This window comes from Macaca mulatta, chromosome 8 (assembly GCF_049350105.2).
Source record: "Macaca mulatta isolate MMU2019108-1 chromosome 8, T2T-MMU8v2.0, whole genome shotgun sequence".
Taxonomy (NCBI): domain Eukaryota; kingdom Metazoa; phylum Chordata; class Mammalia; order Primates; family Cercopithecidae; genus Macaca; species Macaca mulatta.
In genome coordinates this window covers 97,847,246-97,865,056 of record NC_133413.1, presented here as the reverse complement: position 1 = coordinate 97,865,056, position 17,811 = coordinate 97,847,246, and the positions used below count along the sequence as shown (strand labels likewise).

At 34.0% G+C, this 17,811-nt stretch overlaps 1 protein-coding gene across 2 annotated transcripts in view; it reads right to left on the bottom strand.

The window, feature by feature from the left end:
• CNBD1 (cyclic nucleotide binding domain containing 1) overlaps positions 1 to 17,811 on the bottom strand; it is a 560,546-nt gene that overhangs the window by 37,177 nt on the left and 505,558 nt on the right. The window contains exon 11 of one of the 2 annotated variants that reach the window (XM_077942745.1): positions 17,048 to 17,281. The exons of the other annotated variant lie outside the window; for it this stretch is intronic. Coding sequence (XP_077798871.1) covers positions 17,274 to 17,281 — 8 coding nt within the window. The 3' untranslated portion in view covers positions 17,048 to 17,273. Of the gene's footprint in view, positions 1 to 17,047; positions 17,282 to 17,811 lie in introns of those variants that run through there. 2 annotated transcript variants of the gene reach the window in all.

Genomic DNA, 17,811 nt, shown 5'->3' with positions numbered 1-17,811 from the left:
ACATTTCATGCCAAAGAAATGCTCATATCCTAGGCAAGGAATTTTCAAGAGCACATAATATGATAATGCCTATAGCATACTTTATTCCTTCCACGTGTTACTCTTGCAGACCATCACACTTGTAGTCTTTTACTCATCTGAATACTTCAAAAACTCAAAGATTAAGAAAAGTGGTAACTTTGTCTTAGGCAATAATAAACCACTTATGAATTATTGCTAAGTATATGCTGTAAACATGTGTGATTTTGTAACAAAATAAAAAAATATGCTTGCATTACATAATCTTATAGTAGTGTTTCTCTTAGGAATATTACTCTCTAAGGAGCATTATTTTCTTACTTAATCATCTGTTTGTAAATAATACTTACAATAATAATGCCACTATTTGCCAAACACTTTACATGCATCATTTCTAATCCACAGGATGAAATATTAAAGTTTACCATATTATTGATTTTTAAAAGTATATAAATTAAGTACTGGCCTTAAAAAATTATATAACTTCTAAGTGCTTGAGATTGGAATTACATTCAAATCTCTCAGTCCAAAGCCTAAATTTATTTTATTACATCTATTCCCTCACCTTTTTGTAACAATGGTTGAGTATATTAAGTCCTGCAAGTACAACTTTCAACAGAATCATTTCTTTTCTTTCCAAATGAATGAAAATGATTTACTTTTTCTTCAACTCAGTACTGATATGTAAGATAGCAGTTTTATGACTCAAAAATATTTCTTGCTGCTTCCCAGTTAAAACTCAATCCGGTTATAATCAAAGCAATTGCCAAAAGTGAGTTGGTGGAGGCCTAGGTACGTACATATAGAGAAATACATATACAGAAGCAAAGATGCCATTTTAAAATGCAGCTCCATCACTTTTCAGAAAGTTTTGCAAAAACATTGTTGCCTACAGAAAAGCATTAAATAAGAAGGATGAATGACTAGACTAGTAACAGAGGATGCGGATAGTAAATTAAATGATAGTTATTTGCTAATATTCTTACATACTGGGAAGAGGACATGAGGATTTCCACTTTCAATCAAATATATAAGCAGCTAAACTCAAATTTAAAAACAGATGTATATATTGTGGGTATACAGATCCATTTTTCCAAACAGGACATAAACGAACAAGAAGAACTACTTTTATATGCAAGAAATTTAGCACTAATTTGATCAGCATTCGTTGTATTAATTAACTCAAGGAATTTGCAGCAAGAAAATAACCAGTCTTTGCAAATGATGTCGACACCATAAATCTTGTTCTGTGAAAATTAGAGGGAAAGTTCGGGAAATGAAACTCAGTATCAAATTTTGTCAAGAATAAGAAAAAGGGCAGGATATTGCCACTTAAATGTACATAACAATTTCACCAACTGAGGTAACATGGCAATGATGAAAAGTGATGACCAATCATTTTTGGAATTGTTCGTTTGTTAGATATCACAAAACTACTAATTCAATATTGTATGAGCCATAAACAAGCTGTTCCAACTTTTGAACAAACCCCTACTTCCCTAACCCTGCCACTGCCCACACTGGATCTCTTATACTTGCTGACATAAAACCTTCCATCTGAGTTGCTCCCCTGCTGTCTCCTTCTTCCCTCTTGATCTAATACCTTCCCTGAATCCGGCCTTTTGTCAGATAGTTCTCCGCTGGATTCCTCACCAGGATGCATGCAGCAAACCTCTCTCTAATAGTGCCCTCGTGTAAATTAAAAGAAACATCTTACCAATAAATCATGGTTATTTACTGCTCAGATAGCACTATTTGTAAGTAAATCACATCACGGGGGAGAGTGGCTTTCATAGATTGGGTCTGGTGCCCTGATCATAATTTTTCCTTACGTGAAATGCATCCAGGAATCCAAAAGAATTGCTAAAACTCAAATTATTTGTGTTGAAGCATATAAGAAACAATCTTGAAATTTTGGTCATTTATTGATTTGCTTAGAAAATACCTGATCTCTAGCTCTCGGTAGTAGTAGTAATTGTTGATGTAAACATAAATATAATAATAATGGTAATTTTTTTAAAAAAGCTACTTCCCTTTAATGAGTGCCTACCTTGTGCAAGAATAAGAATACAGATAATTAAGCCACATTTTGTATATGAGAAAACCCAGTGTGAGAGAAGTAAAGCAACATTCAGAAAATCTCAAAGAAAGCCTAAATGTATCTGGTTCATAAACTGTCTTAATTATTCTATGATGATAATGAACAAATAGTTAAGGGATGGAGTAATGCGTGGAAATTGAAACTAGGGTAATTGAAACCAGGGTAACTAAGTAATAGGTGGAGGTAACTCTTCTCTCTATTGACCATATTCCATTTTCGGTCTATCTACAGCAAGTGCCATATATTTCAGGAGAATGCTCTTGCCATTCCCTGTAGTGCTTGATGCTGTGCCCCAAAATAGATTAAACTAACTGCTGATGCAAACAAGATGTACAGCCCAACCTCTTGCTCACCAGCAGAAGTGTTTAATAATGGGTCTCAAACTATATTTTTGAAAGGCACATGGACAAAACATCAGCTGTAGTGATGTTTTAAAAAGTTAAATCATTTTTTTTTATTTTCTATGTTAGTGCTTCTAATTACATCATTTTTAAGCATCTTTATGAGGAAACCTGAAAAGTCATTTATTAAGAAAGCAATAAATTCAATTTAACTAGTCAATTTGAATTCCTCCTTAATTGAATTTGATAAAATGTATAAATAAATACTTTCCTTGGAGAGACAACACAATTGCATGATATAAACATTATATCACCAAGTATGCTTGTGTGCTTGTACAGCAATAACTCCATTCTTCAGTATTTATTCCCCAAACTACATTTAACTATTGCAATAGGCTTCATTAGACGGCTTTGCTTCCATTCTATTTTCTGCTCTCATTTTCACCTTTTGTTCTACTCCACATATATCTGAGTACCAGTCTTTCCATTTCACTTCCCTAAAACACTTTAATGGCACTGGATTTCCAAGTGGATGATTACAACTCCTTAACATAGCATAAAAAATCCCCTGAGATTAGGCCCTGGCCAGCTTTTCCAGTTTCATGCACCATGATATAATACATATCAGAGACTATAAGAGGAAACAATGGATAAAGTTTGGACTCCCACACAATTGATATTTTGCTTCTGTTCCTTTGCTCATGTTCGGTCCTTATGTCCATCTCAGCTACAGTTAAAAGAAAACCTATTCAAAAACACCAAGCCCAAATTGTCTAATCTAAATTATTAATATTTATGCTTTAAATAATAGGAAATTAATTTATGTACATTAATCCAGAGGCAGAGCACTTTCTTAAGTTGATTGTTCATGACTGCTCTTTTGTGAGAGTGAAAAAGAATGCTTCCTGAAAGGCTCATGCAAACCTTCTGATATGGTTTGACTGTATCCCCACCCAAATCCCATCTTGAATTTTAGTTCCCATAATCCCCACATGTTCTAGGGGGGACCCAGTGGGAGGTAATTGAATCATGGAGGTGGTTTTTTCCTGTGCTATTCTCATGATAGTGGAAACATCTCATGAGATCTGACGGTTTTATAAAGGGCAGTTCCCCTGCACATGCTCTCCTGCCTGCCACCATGTAAGATGTGCCTTTGTTCCTCCTTCACCTTCCATCATGATTGTGAGTCCTCCCTAGCCATGTGGAACTGTAAGTACTTTATACCTCTTTTTCTTTATCAATTACCAGGTCTTGGATATTTCTTCATAACAGTATGAAAATGAACTAATACACTTTCCTTGAAATTATTTAGTCAGAATTAGGTTACATGTCCTCTTCTAAGCCAATTGTTCACAAGGAAGACAGGGCCCTTACATCATTCAGGCCTACCTGTTACTCTGTGTTTAATTATCAAATGATATTGGTGTTCCTTAATGTGGAAAAGCATAATTGATATCAGGAACTCAATATTTATGCATAGCTTTACTTGTTTAAAATTTTTTTTAAATCCATTCCTCTATGAAAATCATTAACATCTTAACAAATAAAACTAATTGAGATTTGCATCTAGCTCAAAGGTTAGGTAGATATTGTTTTGACATTTCTGTTAAGCATGGATGCAGATCCTCATGGCCCAGCAACCTCTGACTGAAATATGCATCATTGATAAAAGGGTCAACAACAACAAAAAATAACATAAATAAAAAACAAGAATGAGAAACCATGCATAATGTTCAGTAGTATAGAACACATATCCTGTTGGATCCAAAGGCACAGTGAAAAGTCTCTCTCAGCACTGAAGGGGGTTCCTTGGTCACCCAATAGAGCAGTCCAAGCTTCTAGCATCTGTGGTTAACTTTGGTCCATTTTTCCTTTGTGGCCATATCTGGGAGGGGCATTATGACACTTTCCCCTTCCAAAGGAATCAAAGTGTTAGCATTCTCTTTGATTTTGAGGTAAATTTAGGGAATTGGAGATTGCCTTAGGAATTAAATATCTCAGGTTCTAGTCTGTGATATTTAGATTTATTCATTTCAATGTGGTTATCTTAAAAACCTCAATAGGCTTCCAATATATTTGCTTTGGGTTTATTTGGTTGGCTAGAAATCCATCCAAAGATTATATTTATATGTAGCTTTGAAGTGTAGGAATTTCTGTTGCCTCACAGCAAGCTTTTGTACACTAATCACTCTCTAGTTCACAAAGCGATGGCTTTAAACTGAGATAAATTAAAACCTGGAATATGATTCTGTCCTTTAGCCTGAATCCCAGAGACTTCTTCAGTAGAAATCATTTCTCAAAAATTACCTAGAGATGTTTTTAAGAAACAATGCCTAATCCACTTTCCGAAATAAATTAATTAAATAAGAATTTCAGGGGCTGGCAACAAAGCATAATTATACTTTAAAAAGCAATAAGCAGCCAAAGTTGAAATCACTGTGTTAACCAGAGGTATTGCAAGCGGTTTAAGAGTTTAGATTTATCTTTTACTTATCTCAGAGGATAAGTAATTTTTCCTTTGAGAATTCTTCTATATTTCCACCTCAGAATTATCAGATCTTAAATGTGTATTACAGACTATTTTCCACAATGCAAACAATCAAATTATCAATCTTGTAGTCAATTTGGACAGCAGTGACAGGGAGAAATGTCATCTATTATTAAAACCATCCTTTTGTTGGTTCCTTGTGTCCTGAACTTGGGTCTATCTTGAAAAATTTTATTGACGGCCATTAGAATTAATCAACACACTGCTACATGCTGATATTTTTCTAACAAGTTCTTTAAGATATTGCTCTTATTTCAAATGTAGAATGTCATAATTTAACCAAATATTGATTTTTTTCTTTTCAGTTTTCTACCCAAGAACGGTAGCCTTTCAGGAATTCAACTCTACACATTAAGGTGTATCAACACCAGAATCCAGTCCTGGTACGAGATTTTTAAATAATCCACTCAGTTGTAAATCAGAAAAATTATTAGTTTGGTGCAAAAGTAATTGCCATTAAAAGTAATGGGAAAAATGCAATTACCTTTGCACCAAACATAAATCTGGTTAACTTAGGTAGAAAAGGTTTTTAGTAGATGGATAATTGGTAGTTCACAAAATCTATGAGAATCCTGGGGAGTTGCCGTCAGACAGGCACAAAAGAAGGCGAGGCTCAAGAAGGATCTTGCCCCTGGAACAACCTATGGAATGTGATATTGCTGGTGCCATGACCACTGATTATCTGTGAATTAGGCAACATGTATTTGGGGGTTTCCAATTCTTGTTTCCCTTTCCAGTGGTCCCGGTTATGTCCTGCCTTTAACATTTTCTGATGTCATTGCCCTTCTTTCTCCTTAGGAAAAAAAAAAAAAAGTGTCTGGGAAAGATCTGCTGTAAATAATTAATTGCAGTGATGGTTCTGGATTACTCTACTTCAGCTGTACCAGTTAAAACATTGAAATACTTTTTCACCAGTTGAGTTAAATAATCACTGTCCAAGCACCCTAACTATCCTACCAGCGCCTAAGCTGCTCCAGATCCCATAACGCCCCACTGCTAAATACATGATGGTTCACTGGTCAGGGATCCTTAGGATCCTGTTCTGAAAAGCATTCCTTTGAAAGGATCAGAGCTTAGGCTTTACCAAGGGATAAATATTTTGAATAATACTCCTGCTCTCATTTGAACTTTTGGCATTAAGGGCTTTATATTAGGTTCATAAATTATCCAGGATAACTCAGACTGTATGCTGGCCCAGGATTTGAAATCTAGCAGTCTCATTCCAGAGGCAAAGCCCTTAAAATTGTTTTGATTTATTTCAGACAAGTTTACCTCCAATTAAGTGATTTCCTTCATAATGTTCCCAAATGAAGAGGTGGGTGGTGTTGGGGAGAACAGAGAAAGGACTCAGGAAGGGTCCTAGTGACCCTAAATCAGTCCTATTGTACACATGCACAGTGTCCAAGGCTGACCCTGCCACGACTGGGTATCCTCAGGACAAGCACACATTTGGCAGCTGTTTTAAAATTCTTACTTATTGAGTTCCATGTTTCATATTTGAATATAAAAGAAACAAATCAATAGTAACAAAAATAACCATCAGTTATTGAATCATCTCAGTTTAAACTAGTGGAGTACCTGCAAATTAAGACACGAAAATAAAACAGAAATATACTGTTCCATTATAATGAAATCAATAAATAAAATAAATAGTTTTCTTTTTGCATCTTTAATTTCTAGGAGTTGGGTAGGGTAGGGAGGGGATCTCCTTGATTCAAATAAAGAATTAGCAGTGAAGAATAACAATCTCTCTGACAAGTAGAAAAAGTATCCCACTAACGGGATAATTTTCTTCACAGGAGAATAGGTGGGTCCGATAGTTGTTTTAGATTTACTGCCTCCCTTGGTCTGAAAAGAATATTAACAATAGAGTTAAAGCCCAATACGTCATAGGAGAAACTTTAAAAATGGCATGTAGAAGCTTAAGGCAAAATATGTTTACTTCTTAATGTACTGAGCATAGGAGACATGGTGAATTTAAACTTCTAAGACAGAGGAATTATATCCAACCATATAGGCCTCCCTGAGACTTGGGGTGATGAAAGGCATGCATGGAATATAATAAAAGGAGGATGAATCAGGTTTTTCAAAGAAGGATTATGTAAAGCAATCCAAGGTTTTATAGAAATGTAGGCAACTGAGAGTGAAAATATGCTGAAAAGCATTTGGAAAAATTGAGAGGGATCACCAGAATGTATATTTTTATGCAGGTTAAACATATGCCACTCAAACAGGCACACACAGAAAATGTTTATTATATTTTTTAGTACATATCAACAAACTGGTCCACATATAGGCTCATGTAGAACTACAGAATTTCTATTTTCTCTGGAAGTCCATTTTCTCTGAAAAAGAGGGCCCTGTATTTGGCAACAAATAGGAATACAATTGGATGGTTCCAGAAATGGAAAAATGTCTAATTTTTAAAGCTTACCAAAATCTATACATGAATGCTTAAATATCTCCAGAAAATAGATTTATAAGAAAATAAGAAAATATTTCAAATCCATTAATATAACATGAGAATCCTTGCAAAAATGTAGTGTTTGCTGATAACACCAGTATAAACCAGCCCATATTATAAATATGCTGATATCTAAAAACTTAGAGAAAAGTGATGATGTATTAGTCCATTTTCACTGATAAAGATATACCCGAGACTCAACAATTTACAAAAGAAAGAGGTTTATTGGACTTATGGTTCCACATGGCTGGGGAGGCCTCATAATCATGGCAGAAGGCAAGGAGGAGCAAGTCACATCTTACATGGACGGCAGCAGGCAAAGAGAGAGTTTGTGCAGAGAAACTCTCATTTTTGAAAGCGTCAGATCTTGTGAGACCCATTCACTATCATAAGAACAGCATGGGAAAGACCCGCCCCCATGATTCAGTCATCTCCTACTGGTTCCCTCCCACAACACAAGGGAATTATGGGAGCTAAAAAATGAGATTTGGGTGGGAACAAGAGCAGACTATATCGGATGATAATAACTTAATAATCAATTTGTGATAACAGCAAAATTAAAGCCATGACCACAATTGCATATATGTGGTTATTTTATCCTGCACTAAAAGAAAGATAATCTACCTGAATTCTGAATACTGTGAATTAAAAATATATATATTTCACTATATTTCTAGCATTCTCCAAGAAAGATATAATGTCTGTCTCTTGTCATGAACTATCTGGCATTAGTAGAGGTAAATTTAGTTTTGTGGCAAAGTTATATTTCATCAATATTTCCCAGCACTTAGGCAAAACATGCTTGAATATCATGTCTTGCACTGATTTCACTCTTACAAAACAAATGATAATTTGGTTTATCAATATTGCCTTATTAGAGGACTGGCTCAAGATGATGGATGAAGCACACTAACTAGGAAAGTGGGTATTCTGAACAAGTGATGCAAACATTTCTAGTCATGGGAGGCTGTTCGTTTCTCCTAATAATATAAATAATATTATCACTTGCCTAATTCCAGTGTAAATAAACTTTGCAGCTCTGAAAGAAATAGTGCATAAAATAACCCAAATATATGGAAAATAAATAAATAAGGCAAGAGTGGCTCTAACGAATACAAAGCTGGCACTGTAAAATGAGCAACAGTCAAATCATCAAGAGTCTAGAGACAGACCAAAAATTGTATTTTAGAAGCTTGCATCTAAAACCAAAGGTTAAATAATAGATTTTAAAATACATAATATTTGGGAAATTAGTTATACATGGTTTGTTGAAGGAGGGATTAATCCATGAATTATATGAAGAGAAGTTTCAGATGATTTAAATAACTACTTGAAAAAAAAGAAAACAAACTATAACACATTATAAAGAAAACCAAGAAGTCACAAAGAGGAAAGGAGAATGATAGCTCTAAACACTTTATTTATTTATTTATTTATTTTTTTGAGACGGAGTCTCGCTCTGTCACCCAGGCTGGAGTGCAGTGGCCGGATCTCAGCTCACTGCAAGCTCCGCCTCCCGGGTTCACGCCATTCTCCTGCCTCAGCCTCCCGAGTAGCTGGGACTACAGGCACCTGCCACCTCGCCCGGCTAGTTTTTTCTTTTTTTTGTATTTTTTAGTAGAGACGGGGTTTCACCGCGTTAGCCAGGATGGTCTCGATCTCCTGACCTCGTGATCCACCCATCTTGGCCTCCCAAAGTGCTGGGATTACAGGCTTGAGCCACTGCGCCCAGCCAGCTCTAAATACTTTAAACGAGGGGGTGGTATTTGAAAATATTACAAAACAGACAATAGATGGACTGAAGAAATTATTTCCAATATATATAAAAGGAAAACTTTTAATACAACTGACATGATAAAATTAATATGAATTGATTAAAAAAGGACAAATAAATGAAAACAAATAGATAAGAGCTATAATAGGTCATAGTAGAATTGGAAATGAAAATATCAAATAAATATATGAGATATTCAACAATAATAAGAAAATGCAAATTAAAATGATATATAAACACAAATATAAAAGTCAATTCTTCTTATTCCTGGTAAATATCTATGCCATGGAAGACTTAACAATGAAGTAAGGAACACAGGCATACATAGTATTATAAATAACACATGTTTAAGGAACCACCAGCAAAAGCAGCTGATTCTAAGTTAGGCATGTATATTGCAGTAAAAGGAGGTAACATTTTAAGTGAGAATGATTTAAGGGCAATTCTATAGTCCTAAATAACAATGAAAAGGTGTTTGGGGAAAAGTTAATTGCTATAACTGCATAGATTGTTATATGAAACTATAGACAAACACCCCCAAAGATCTGAAGAAGATTGTTGTATGTCATATGTCAAAATGGTCCTAAGGAAGGAATGAGATTGAGGAAAACACATTAAAGGGCTATATTCAAAGCTCCACAAATATTTCCTCTTCTATACATAGTCATTCATTAGATAGTGGTATCTTTATCTGTTGTATTAGTCATTTCTCATTCTGCTCATAAAGACATACCTGAGCCTGAGTAATTTATAAAAGAATGAGGCTTAATTGACTCACAGTTCTTCAGGGCTGGGGAGGCCCCAGGAAACTTACAATTATGGCAGAAGGGGAAGTAAACATGTCCTTCTTCACATGGTGGCAGTAAGGAGAGGTGCTGAGCGAAGGAGGTGCAAAGTCCCTTATAAAACCATCAGATCCTGTGAGAACTCACTCACTATAATGAGGACAGTATGAAGGTAACCACCTCCATGATTCAATTATCTCTCACCAGGTCCCTCCCAAGACACGTGGGGATTAGGGGAACTATGATTCAAGATGAGATTTGGGTGGGGATACCAAATCATATCTTCTGTGTTGCATTAACCTCTATGAACTTCTAAAATGCATGGGAAATACTGTGTTTTTATGCCTATGATACCACCCCCTCTACTGCTTTTAGAGAGAATGATCATTAGCCTTCCTAATATTCTCAGAAGAGTTAACACAAAGTACCACTGTTTTAAAGATAGCAATACTTTTAATATTTTTATACTTCTATTATACTCAGAAATAACTTTATAAAACCTTTATTATAGCATTTTCACATTACTTGGCATGTTTCTTAAATGAACATTTCAATATATTATATTACATATGGCATACTCCTCAAATATTGTTCCCTTTCCTCTTCTCCAGAACTTGTGTTCTAAAATCCAGAGTAGCAGCAAGACTATTATTTTCACTACTGGCAAAAAATATATACTGTGCCAATATCACAAGCATACAGGCAGCTATGTATCTGCGTAACATTTCAATTCATCTAGGATTACTTGTTTTTTCAACTTTAAAATATATAATGCAAAAGTTGTACTAATGAAAGTAGAGAGCAGAATGGTGCTCACCTAAGATTACTTATTATCATGTTAAAAGGACTCTATAGTCATATTTGCCTAGTTCAAAGCATATATTTAATTTTATGTTTTTGTATTTTGAGTAAAAAAACATTAAGCAAAGTGCTTTTGAGCTGTCAATCTATGCTTAGCAGGCAAAGTGGGGACACAATGTTAAAACAATATCATTTTACTTTAATTCAATTACTTAATTTGGTGCTTTAGTGACTTTACTTAATGGAAATAATGTCTCACCTTGCTTTGCTTTATTTTGGTAGTAATAAAAATAACAGAGACTTTTCTTTGTCCAGAGTGAAAAATAGTGTAAAATACCCATTTTCTTTTAAAAACCAGCAGAAAAAGAGCCATAAAATTTAAAAATTTATAAAACTTAACCAAACAGATGAGTTTAATTATCTTAAACTTAAAACGATTTGTTAAAAAATAAGAATTCATGTTTTCTTTTTGTGTATGGATAATTGCCCTCTAACTAGAAAAATAAAACACAGGTATTTTGCAATCTTAACTATTCTGAAAACAAAACACACATCTATGAAGAAGGTAGATGTTTATCATCAAGGCATTGACTGTACAGTTAAAAGCAGATAAAAGAACAGTAATAATTGTGCTAACTTTTCTCACCCCTTATTCTTTTATGTGGGGGAAGGGTTGCGTGTGGTATATTTGAGGAAGGCAGAGAGAGAGAATAAGGGTAGAATGCAAATCATGACAAACAAGATAAAAATAGAAAAGTGTCAGGATAAGATGGTTTATGTTTGGGATTCAAATTTCTGAATTTAAATTGCGGATAGACCTGAATATATGTCAAGTTGAACTATCCTGCCTCTTTTTATTCCCCAGTCCCCTCATCTATACATGTATTATGATAAGAACTGAAGCCAATTACTTGATATTTACCAATGTTTTGTATTGTCAGGAATCTTATTTTATTTCACTAAGCAGTTTGTAATGCTTTAAGGTAATTCTGATTTTAAATAGTCCGTAGTACAGCGTGCTCATAAAATATTCAATGTGGATGATTGTTACGCCCTATCAACAAATGGTAAAATATAGCCTGTGATCATGTCCATAAAAACAAGCATGTACCTTATAAATTATTGTTACTATTATTTTATTTTTAAACTAGAAGTTGATTGGACTCTCTTCTCCATTCAGACTGGTCATTTACGCAAGCAAGTGTATTACATATTGTGCTCCCGGGATACTGGCCTTTGGATAGTGTTTTTTTTATTTACTGTTTTCTAAATAGCCAATGTGCAATTCAGTCTTTCCACTAATATTCACATTTGTTTTCTCCAATTTTGATTATCTGTCTCTCTTCCACTAATGTATTCAAATCTGCTCTGTTTTGAAGCCTAGAAGAAGTGTCATTTCATAAACATTCTCTGACTGTGCCTGTTCAGGGTGGTTTTCTCTCTCTCTTCTCAGGCACAGTTCTTAAGATTTTAACCACTCATCTTGGCATATAAGTCTCACTAGTCTATTGCACATCCTATATTGGTCCCTTAGTACTTTTATATTTCTGTCATTTGGTTGTCACTGACTTTTTTGCGCAAGCCAGACTATTATTCTGTCCAAACCACAATTTCTTTGGGGAAATCAACCATGGTTTATAGTTGTTTTGCAATTCCCAAAGCCTACTCCTGATTACGGAGTAGGTGCTTTATTAAAAAAAGTATACTTATGTTGAATAAAATATAATGACTAATAATAATTTAGGGCATATGTCTACTTTCAAATCTTGATCTTTATTTCTCTAGTAAGGAATTAAGATGACTTGGTCACATCTTATCTAATTGGCAGCACAGATGGACTGTTTCTGGAGGAAGAACATTACCAAAAGAGCAAAAAACATTACCTAGTCACAGTATGACCTATGTTTGAGTCCAGTCAGAGCAAATTATTTCTCTCGCTTTCTCCTAAATAGGGAACTGCTGTCTCCCTGCTTACTGGAACATCCACTTGGTAATATTCTACTCTCTGTAGAGCTAACATGCCTAAAAATAATCTCTTGATCCCAGTCACAAATTACTCCACTTTCAATCTTTTAGATTCCAGTAAATGACATGCTCATATTTATAATTCCTCGGTCGTAAGCCTTAGGAGTCATCACACAGTCCTAACATCAAAAACCTCTAAATAAATCTTCAAAATGTTAAGTAGAACCACTTGAAATTCTCTTTTTATAAATAAAAAATAGTTAAATGCTAGCCATGTCATGGTTTACCCTGATGCATCTAGAATCAGACTTCCCATCACCTTCAATATTCCCAAGATAGTCCCAGACATCATCATCTCTTAGAAAAAAATATTAACTGCTTTATTGGGATATAATTCATGTACAACACTGTTTACCCATTTGGAAGTAAACAATTTATTGTTTTTCATTATATTCACAGAGTTGGGCAATCATCACTGGAATCTAATTTGGAATGTTTTTGTCACCCCCAAAAGAAACACATACAATTTACTGGTCACTCTTCATTCCTCTTCACCCTCTTCCTCATGCCTAGCAACCACTAATCTACTTTCTGCTACAGATTTGCCTATTCTGTGCACTTCATATCAATGAAGTCATACAATATGTGATCTTTTGTTTCTAGCTTCTTTCACTTAGCAAAAAGTTTTCAAGGTTCATCTAGGTTATTTCATGTATCAGAACTTCATTCCTTTTTATTGCTGAATATTCAAGAATATGCATATACCATTTTAATTTATCCCTTCATTGGTTAATGAACTTTTTAGTTGTTTCTGCCTTTTGGCTATTATGAGTAATGCTCGTACAAACTTTAATTCATGTACAAGATTTTGCATGTACATATATTTTCATTTGTCTTGGATATAGACCTAGGGGTAGAAATGCTCAGTAACATAGTAAATATATGTTGAACTTATTGGGAAACTGCCACGTTGTTTTCAAAGTGGCTGTACCACTTCACATTTCCATAAGCTATGTATGAGAGCACCATTTTTTTCACATCTTTGACAACACTTATTATTGTCTATATTTTATATTTTTTTCACCATAGCAGGTATGAAATCTTATCTCACTGCTGTTCTGATTTTCATCTTCCTAATAACTAGTGATAGTGAGTACCTTTTTCTGTGCTTATCAGCCATTCTTCTTTGGAGAAAGACCTGTTCCAGTCCTTCATTAATTTTTAATTACACGGTTGTGTTTCTTTTTACATGCTGGGTATAAAGTCTTTGTCAAAGAAATTATCTGCAATTTTCTTACATTCTGTGGATTCACATCACTTTCTTGACAGTGCCATTTGCAGCACAAAAGTTTTTTATTTTTATGGAGGCCAAATTATTTTATTTCGTTTCATTTTTTGGTTGGGCTTTTCTGTCTGTAAAGGGTTTGCTTCACCCAAGGTCACGAAGATTTACTTCTAAATTTTCTTCTAAGAGTTGTACAGTTTTAGTTCTTACAATTAAGTCTATAATCTCTATGACCCATTTAGAGTTAATTTTTGTGCAAAGTGTGGATACAAAGTTGGATCCTTCAAAATGGGATTCAACTATCCCATTATCTCAGCATTGTTTGTTGAAAAGATTATTCTTTCCCCCATTGAATTATCTCAGCAACATGTCAAAAAAAATCAACTAGCCATAAAAATAAGTTTTACTTCTGGACATTCAATTACATTCCATTGTTACATATGTCTACCCTTTTTTTGCCAATACCATACAGCTTTGTAGTAAGTTTTGAAATTGGGAAGTGTAGGTCTGTCTGCTTTGTTTTCTTTCAAGATTATTCTGGCAACTTTGAAACTCTTGTGTTTCCATACGAATTTTAGGATTAGCCTGTGGCTTTCTGAAAATAATCAAGCTGGGGTTTTTATAGGGACTGCATTGAATCTGTGGGTCAATTTGGGATCTGCCATCATTATCTTTTACATGGACTTTTTAATGCCCTCCCAAATGATCTCACTTCAGTCCTTGTCCCCCAAATCTCTTTTGCACATAGAACCCAAGTGATTATTTGAAAACTTAAGTCAGATCATCTCATCATCTCACTCCTCTGCTTACAAATCTCCAATGCCTTTCTGTTTCATTCAGAATTAAATCTAAAGTCCTTACCAAGGTTCTATGGTCTCACATTTACTTTTCCCCTGCTATTACTCTGATTCCATATTTTACAATGTCCCCTTTCACTCACTCATTTCAACTACACATAACTTATCATCAATCATCCCATGCATGATCCACTTCAGGTAATGTTATACTCTCTTTGTTCACTCTACCTATATTGTTCTATCTATAGACCTTTCACTTCCTTCAGGTCTCAGGTATAATGTCATATTATTGGACCCATGATCTTATACATAGAGGCATACCCATTTGATAGTCCTTAGTAAGTGGAAAAAACCATACATTTACTTAATACCTACCATGTGTCTGATACAATGTTAGGTACTCTAAAAGTGTTTGTTAATCTTTCAGAGATAAATAATTAAGGCTTTATGCAATTTAATTTTTCTGTCATTCCTACATGGAGGAAATATAGAGTGAACATTCAAACTGAGATCTGCCTTGATCTCCTAATTTAAAAGATAATTTCTCCATCAACTTTAATTTCTGATCTTTCTCTTCAGAGCACTTACCACTGCCTAATGTATCATATATACCATATAATATTATATATATTTTCTAAGTATAATCTTCTCCCAATATAATGTAAGTTTCATGAAAACAAGAATTTGGTTATGTTCAGCATTTTATTCTCAGTTCTTAGAAGAGTGCCTGTCACATATGAAATATTCAATAAATGTCTGTTGAAAGATTAAGCATATATCTTAAAATATCTAATGGCTACAGATAAAATGGCCAAATTTAGCCAAATTATCCATTAGATAATGGTACATGCAAATAACACATAATTAAAACTTTTCTTGTCCCTTTATGTTCAATATTTCATATTATTCAATCAGTATGTATACTATAAAGGACATGCCAAATGATTTTGGAGGCAGACTAACATAACTCATTCTTAATTGAATGACCCTTTTTAAAATCTTATTTTCAACAAGTCAAAAATACTAATGTCTTGTAATCATTACCAGTCCTGGCAAGCAATAAAATTTAGATAGCCATGATCTAAAATGAGATAATCACTGACATCTTATAAATAGCATTTTAAACTAAAAAGCCAAAAAGGATTTAACTTGTTCACAATTCTATTTTTAACTCTGAGTGATGTGGAACGTGCCGCTGGACAAGTCATTTATCTTTTCTAACCTTAGGTTGTGTTTCCTTAAAACAAAGCTAATACAACTTGGTGCTATGTATAGTTTCTTGTGCATTTGGCGGTGTTGGGAAAGGTGACATAATTCTAAACACAGGTTCATTTTTTACTTGAGAATTGCCACTCCAATGAAAACAATTCCTGTGGGGGGAAAGCTTTCAATGCTAGCAGAAAGAAACACATTAATAGTGTAAGAATGAAAACTAACAGATATGTAAATGCACGGGCAGCAGTATGTTAAAGTGGACATGATTGGAAAGCAGACAGACCTCAGTTTTAACATTGACTCTATATTTCCTCCATGTAGGAATGATAGAAAAATTAAACTGCATAAAGCCTTAGTTCTTTATCTGTAAAATAATATCAAACATTTTTAGAGCACCTAATACTGTGTCAGACACATGGTAGGTATTGAATAAATGTGTTTTTTCCCCTTACTAAGGACTATCAAATGGGCATGGCAACAGGTATAAGATCATGGGTCTAACGAAAAGATACGCTGAAACTATGTTACAATATGAAGCATGTGTTATAAATTCTGAAATTAGTAGCATTTCCATTGTTATTTTTTAAATTAACTGATATTCTCCATAATATAATTACATCAAGGAAATGAAGACTTTATTACAAAATGGAATATTTTGAAAGATGAAAAAAGCACAAGGTCTTTGAAGGTCTCAAATAAATTTAGAACCAAGACAGCTAATCAATATCTTTTTGCCCTTTACATATTCTTTATAGATTATTTTTAAATCCCAAAGACATATGTGGTCCTCAATCCAAACCCTGACAATCAAAAATGACAAACCGAGGAGTATGTTTCCATCCTTTCGTCCATGGTCATATAAACATTTACATATAACTTTTAATTTTTTGTTTACAACTACTTTATATATGTATGGAAACACTTGGAAAAAAACCTTCGTATCAACAGAGGTGAATCTAACAATGATAACTATATTTTAGTATCCAAACCAAGAAAGACTGCTAATAAAAATTGTGTTTGAAAGGAAATTCTAAACTGGGACTTTCCCAGGGAATCCAGGATATGTAGTCACAATAGACCAAACTCATTGCTGGTAGTTTGATAGCTTTCCAGAATGCAATTATTCCATTATTTAGTCAATACTTTCTTAACTGATGCCCACTGAGGTTGTTTCTAGATCTAGGCCACTTCAAAAGGCAAACAAAAGAAGTTATGAAATAAATACTCATTTTTTGGTAATTATTTTCCTACAGAATAGAACCCTAAAATTACATTGCTGAATCAGAGGGGTTATGCTTTACAATAAAAAAATAATATTGTCAGAGCTTATTCTAGAAAGAATGTAACACTTTACACCCCCTCTAATGACATGTAAGAGTGATCATTTGTCCACAAGGAAAATCCTATAATTATATGGATTGATTTGATCCTTTCTTCTAATCAAATTATTTTTTTTGTAGTAATATTATGTTTCTTGCTGATATTTTAAATTGGTAATTATTTTTTCTAAATTGCTGGTATTCATTGTTTCATATGAATGCAAAATCATCTTACCTATTTTGTATCTAACCTGTTAGCTGGAAGTCCATAGGAAGTGCCAAAATGCTGAACAGAGCTGTATTAAATTCCACGAACATTTTGGAAAAGGTGACATTTTGTTAATCAAAGGATAAATTATATGTCTATATTTATTTGTTTTATATTATTTAATACAATT